This window comes from Drosophila miranda, chromosome 3, assembly GCF_003369915.1.
Source record: "Drosophila miranda strain MSH22 chromosome 3, D.miranda_PacBio2.1, whole genome shotgun sequence".
NCBI classification, from domain to species: Eukaryota; Metazoa; Arthropoda; class Insecta; order Diptera; family Drosophilidae; genus Drosophila; species Drosophila miranda.
Window position 1 is genome coordinate 24,334,090 of NC_046676.1, and position 6,000 is coordinate 24,340,089.

The window sequence follows — 6,000 nt, forward strand, 5'->3', positions numbered from 1 at the left end:
CAGAAAGTTTCCCCAGTGCCGACATCCGTTTTGGCCCGATAAAAAATGAAAGCGGGGGAATTCTATAATTAATTACACATGTTCTAGGGGGGGGGAGAGAGAGAGAGAGAGAGGAGTGCCAGCACAAGTCAGAGGAGCCCCATATATCAAAAGCCAAGGTGTTGGCCCTGCGATAAGATTGAAACATCTGATTTCGGACGCCCCCCCTCCCCCAAAAAAAAAAAAGCAAAAGCCAAAGCCGAGAGGGATTCTTTTCTGGGGCGGGGGGCGGTGGAGAGGGAAAACGTAATTATTTTAATGACACCAGGGACACCATGGAGACCGGGGTGTAGGTCCCTTTTTTCCGTTTTTGGCTTAAATTAAAGAAAATCTAATGAATTACGTTTTTTGCATTTGAAATTAAGCGCGGGGCCTCGTATTGGGGGCATTCTTAAAATGCTGTCGCATTAGAAAGGCGGACACATGCAAAATAATTGATGATCAGCCATTATTTAGTGGCCAAACGGGGCGTCCTTGAGCGGGTAGGAGGAGAGCCTGGTGCTCGGTGGGTGAGAGCAAAGAGCAGCACGCTGGCCTGCTGCAATGGCAGACAGAGAAATTAATTTGATTTGGGCTCTCGAGCGCGCTTCCTGCGTTTCCTCCTGTGGCTTGTCGGGCATTTCAATTTGCATGTCCCGGACCATTTAATTAGGAATCCATTCAAGCATTTCCCCCCCCACCCCACCCCACCTCAGATGCAGATACAATGGTATAGATGGATGGATGGATGGATGGATGGGTGGTTCGATGGGTGGGTGGAGCACAATTGAATATCAATTAAAGCGCCATTCACTGCAATAAATTCCTCACAAAGTTTTGCCACAAAAGATTTCAATTAGTTAAACGCAAAGGCGGCTATAAGCATTCCACAGTTGCATGCAACCACAGACACCAGTGGCGAGGGGGGGGAGAGGGGGCACTGAAACCGTTAAGAAAAGATTACAAGTGCAATCAAGTGAGAAGACGCAAACAGACCATAAAAACTGTGCTGAGTGCAAAAGCCGAGAAGGCATCGACGAGGGCTTCTTCCTTGAGCTCTCCGCCCGCCCGCCCGCATCGCATGTCCCGTCGGGGCATTCCTTTCTATGGCCAACGACTGAAATTAAAACCCAGCGCCAAGTGAAATTTATAAAATATTAACTGGCTCCATACGCTGCCACGGCAGGTCCTTCGTCTCCTGCTAAGCGGCTGCTGTCGACTCCAAGCTGCTGCTGGCCCCAGTTCGTGCTCCTCCAGTACGTGGCTTTTGTGGCCGACTCCTTATTGCCTTTAAACAATTTACAAGTGCAAGCTTTATGGCCTGCCACAGCCATGGCGGCAGCACTCCCTCCCCCCGCCGTAGTTGCAACTGCAACTGAAACTATCAATATACTCGGGGCTCGTGGAGCCAGACAAACGGCTGAGGTTAAGTTTTAACTGCGTTCGGCTCAATAAATTAACATGGCGACGTCTCGGCGTCGCGATTGGAGGATCGGAGGCTGCCGCGAAAAAAAGAGGAGACAAAGGCGGATGGGGGGGCGCTTAACCCAGTTGCCGATTGGGATTGGGTGGCTTTTTGGCCAGGTCGCGGGCCCCGATGGCAGCCATGAAAACTAATTAAAAGACATTGGCCGCTGGCAGGGAGATACTAGCGCCTCGTACATCTTGGCCCATATGAGCGACCGTTTTGAGCGGAAAGGACAGCCAAGGGGTAGTACGTGCGGCGGGGGTATATCCATCCTTGTAATCCGAAGTCCTTTACCCTTTACAGGGTATCTCCCGACCCGAATGGCGCTTTGTAGCTTGTTGTTGGATTCGTTTCGTTCCATTCCGTTTGGTGGGAGGCCAGGCCACTCTTCAATGGCCAGATAACAGGGCCATTTTGGTTGCTTTATCGCTGCTGCTGCTGCTGCCCAACCACCCTCCACATTCGCCGTTTAAATGCACTTCAATACGAGACTCTTGGGGGTCGCATCCTAGATCTCTGTGCGAGCTTGCACTTTGTGCATTTGACGCTGATTTACACAGCGCCAGAAAGAGCTGCAAGAGGCGTTTAGAAAGAGATAGCCGCCAGAAAAAGAGCGCCAGAGATGGAGCGGAAAAAAGATGGCCAAGCGAGTACATATGTATGTGTCCCTGTGTGTGTGTGTGGGGGTGGGGGAGTGTGACTGTGTGTGTGCAGCCGCTTATTTATTGGCAATGCTTCGATTCCCAAACATTTCTGACAACATGCCAAAGTGCAAGTGGCAGACACCCACACACCCACATGGATACACACACACATGGATACACACACTCTTTTGCAGCTGCAGATAGCACACGAATGGAGGACTCAGGCAGTGGCCAAGTGTAAACAAATGGAAATTAAGACATGGTCGAATCCCTGCAAGCGGAAGGCCCACCAGCCACAGAAGAAAGAGCGAGAAGAGTGCAGAGAGAGAGAGAGGGGGAGAGCGAGGGAGAGCCGCAAGTGCATAATGTGAAATTGAGCACGGAAATATCACACATTTCCGCATGCATTAAGTTTTAAGCCAAGTGTAAGCGTGTGTGTGTGTCGTGTGCGAGTGTGTGTGTGCGTGTGTGTGGCTGGCTGGCTGGCTGGTGTGCGTTACAAAGTTTTCCACTCAGCTTTATGCATTTTTCTTGGCTGTCGTCGTCTACTTGCCGGTTATCTCGCTCCATTTTTTCCTCTCTGCCTCTGCGCTCTCCCCCTCTCTCTCTCTCTCTCTATCTCTCTGTGGGAAAAAGAGCCAGAGCCAGCAACGGCGGCAATTTCCTGCCTCGGCTCTGCTGTTTGTCTTTTAAACTGAAATAATTTTGCCATTTTTTTCGGTTTGTTCTGCTTTTTCCCTCCTTTTGTGTGTGTGTGTGTGTGTGTGTGTGTGTGTGTGTGTGAGTGTGTCCTTCTCTGGCTCTAGTCATGGCTCTCTCTCTCTCTCTCTCTGTTTCAGTGTTCCTGGTGCGCATTTTTAGGTTCTTCATTTTTTTGGGTTTTTTTTTGCTTTTGTGTGAAATTACAACTTCTGCATTTCCTTTTCCTTTCGCCTGGCTGATTCTGTGGCTCTGACTGTGGCAATGGTTCTGGTTCTGGCTCTGGCTCTGGCTCTGTTTCAGGACCTGTTTCAGGACCTGTTTCAGGGTCTGGCTCCTGCTCTGGTTGGCTTTTGGCGCTTTGGCTGCTGCTTGTATCCTTTGAGGCTTTTGGCACGCATGAAAAATGTTGGCAAAGGACTGGGAAATGGGAAGCAGGGGAGCTGGGAAACTGGGGAGCTGGGGAGCAGGGGAGCTGGGGACCCGGGACGACTGCTTGGCACACCGTTGACGTTGGCTCCGCCGCCGTCGGCATCAGCGTTAGCATCATTTCGTTTCGTTTCGGTTTTAATTTTACAGTTTTTCATTTTTAATTGTCTTACATTCCTGGCTCGCGCTCTCTCGCTCTCTCGCTTATTCCCTGTGTTCTTTCAACCCTCTCCTCTCCACTCCTCTCCTCTCCTCTCCACTCCTTCCCCCTTCCCTTTGTGTTGGTTGTTTACTCGTGTTTTACTTTATGCATATTTCGCTTCCGTCGAGGAACGAGCGAGCGGCGGCAGTGTTGGGAAAGTTTTTTCATTTGGCAGGCGCGTGCTAAATAAAAAATGCTTGCGCCCCCCCCCAAAAACCCCACCCCGCCCCATCTACCATCCCCCAGAGGCTACGCATATTTATGCGCTTTATTGTTTGTGCAACAGCAGCGGCAGCAGCGGCAGCGGTTGCAGCTCCACACACATTTTTGCCATTTTAATAGCAACTTATTTAATAAACGTTTCTCTTGTCCCGCTGCAGGTGAGAAGCCCTACAAGTGCTCCTGGGACGGCTGCGAGTGGCGCTTCGCGAGGAGCGACGAGCTGACGCGCCACTACCGGAAGCACACCGGGGCCAAGCCGTTCAAGTGCCGCAACTGCGATCGCTGCTTCTCGAGGTCCGACCACCTGGCCCTCCACATGAAGCGACACATGTGAGGCGAGATCTAAGCGGGGATGGAGACGGAGACGGAGACGGAGACGGAGGACGAAGGACGGAGGATGGAGGGTGGTAGCACCGCCGGCGGAGTGCCATCAAGGAACGATGAAAAAACTGCGTAACGCGTAATCAAAATAACAGAGAATTAAGGAGCATTTAAGCGGAGAGTAAAGAGAGTAAACGGAGAGAGTAAAGTGGGAGGAAAATCAAAGAAAGCATCACAACAAAACAAAACAAAACAAAACAAAACACAACACAAGCACAAAGACGGAAGACGGGAATCAGATATTTGTGTTGCCATTCATCAGCGTTATCGTTATCGTTATCGTTTTCGCTTTCGTTGTGGTTATCGGCTATCGGTTATCGGTTATCGGTTATCGTTATCATTGTCCTTATCATTATCGTTTCAATTGCAAATTCGATTTGTTTCAATGCCTTGTTAAGCGTAAGTCTAAGCCACCCCCCCATACCCCCCCCCCCCCCCCATACACCACCCATACGTAGCATTTAGCGTCGCGTTCTGAACAAAAATATCGTACAATTTACCAAAGCTAAGCAGACATTACTGTAATTTGTAATGAAGCGGCAGAGAGCAGAACTAAAGCAGAAATTGTAATAAAAACAAAAAAAACCTAAAGAGTAAAGGAATATTTTTTTTTTTCATATTGTGAACACTGCCAAAAACAAAAACAAAAATAAATGCAAGAAAGGAAGAAAGGAAAATATAAAGCTAGATAAAATGTATGTAAAAAATGTGTGTAAAAGTTAAAAAAAAAAAAAATAGTTAAGATCCGCTGTCGGTGGAGCAGATGAGCAGAGAAATAAGAATACGGATAGGAAAAAAACAACAAGAACAAGTGCAAAATATGTTTTAAACAAAACAAAAAGAGGGAAAACACAAAACACAAAACGATGAATGCTTTTTTTTTTCTTAAATTAATTTTAAATGTAATTTAAATGTTGCCTAGGTCTGATTTTACATTACGTACTCTCAAAATTCAAGCAAATCCCTAGAACTACGATCGTAAGGAAGGAGGAAGAGCAATCTTGTTGCTATGTTTTTTTTAGGTTATATACGTAACTGATTGAATGCAGCTTCCCTTGTGCATTGCCCAAGTGATGGAAAGTATTACGAACCCGTTTTTGATATGTATAACTAATTTAATCGAAATTTGCATCGCTCGATCGACGACTGGAGCGTCTGCCTCTCGTCGGGGATCCATCATGGAAATTCTTCTTTATGTGCCTCATTAATTTTAGTCCGACTTCTTTGCGTAACTGATTTTTTTTGTAGTTTTTCTTTCGCTAAATTTATAGATTCCATTCTGTTTAGTTTTACTCCTTTGTGTGCTGCATTTTATTTTGTAATTTATCACTTCAGCATTTTTGTTTATTTTTAATTATTTTTAATGAATAAAAAGATTGTGAAAAGCGTACGTTTCCACGGCCTAATCATTTCCACATCAAAGTATACAACGGTCAAGCGTTATGGTTTGTGTGATGAGAAATTCTGTGATCCAGAGAACAACAGCAACAAAATAGCTGAGGCAAGAGAAACCCAAAACCAAAACTATACCAGAACAGATACTACTCGGAGGAGCAGGCGGAATCGGAGGCGGCACAGCACGCACGCCGCCTCGAATCAAGAGAAGAGATCTAGCAGGACTATATCAGGATATAGTACTATATGTCTCCATAATTTGTCTATTTGTCGACTTTTTCTAGCTTAATTCTCGCCAATTGTGGCACAGAGAAAGAATATACGATGTTTATCGATATCGATATTGTGTATTGTTGTCGATGTATCGTCTAGATGTATCGATGTTAGTGTGTTGCTTGTGCTTAGTGTCATTTGAATGTTGTTGTAGCCAGCAGATATCATCCAGTCAAAGCCCCCCCCCCCCCCCCCACAAGCCCCCTTCCAGTCCGTACACCGTACACCGTTTGGCTTCCAAGTGAAAATTGCACTGAAAACAATACTAT

The 6,000-nt window shown here is 46.9% G+C and overlaps 1 protein-coding gene across 1 annotated transcript in view; it reads left to right on the forward strand.

Moving 5' to 3' along the window:
* LOC108160017 (Krueppel-like factor luna) overlaps positions 1-5,453 on the forward strand; it is a 109,416-nt gene extending 103,963 nt beyond the window's left edge. Inside the window, exon 5 of the mRNA XM_017293752.2 lies at positions 3,841-5,453. Coding sequence (XP_017149241.1) covers positions 3,841-4,016 — 176 coding nt within the window. The 3' untranslated portion in view covers positions 4,017-5,453. The remainder of the gene's footprint in view (positions 1-3,840) is intronic.
* The last annotated feature ends 547 nt before the right edge of the window (positions 5,454-6,000 follow it).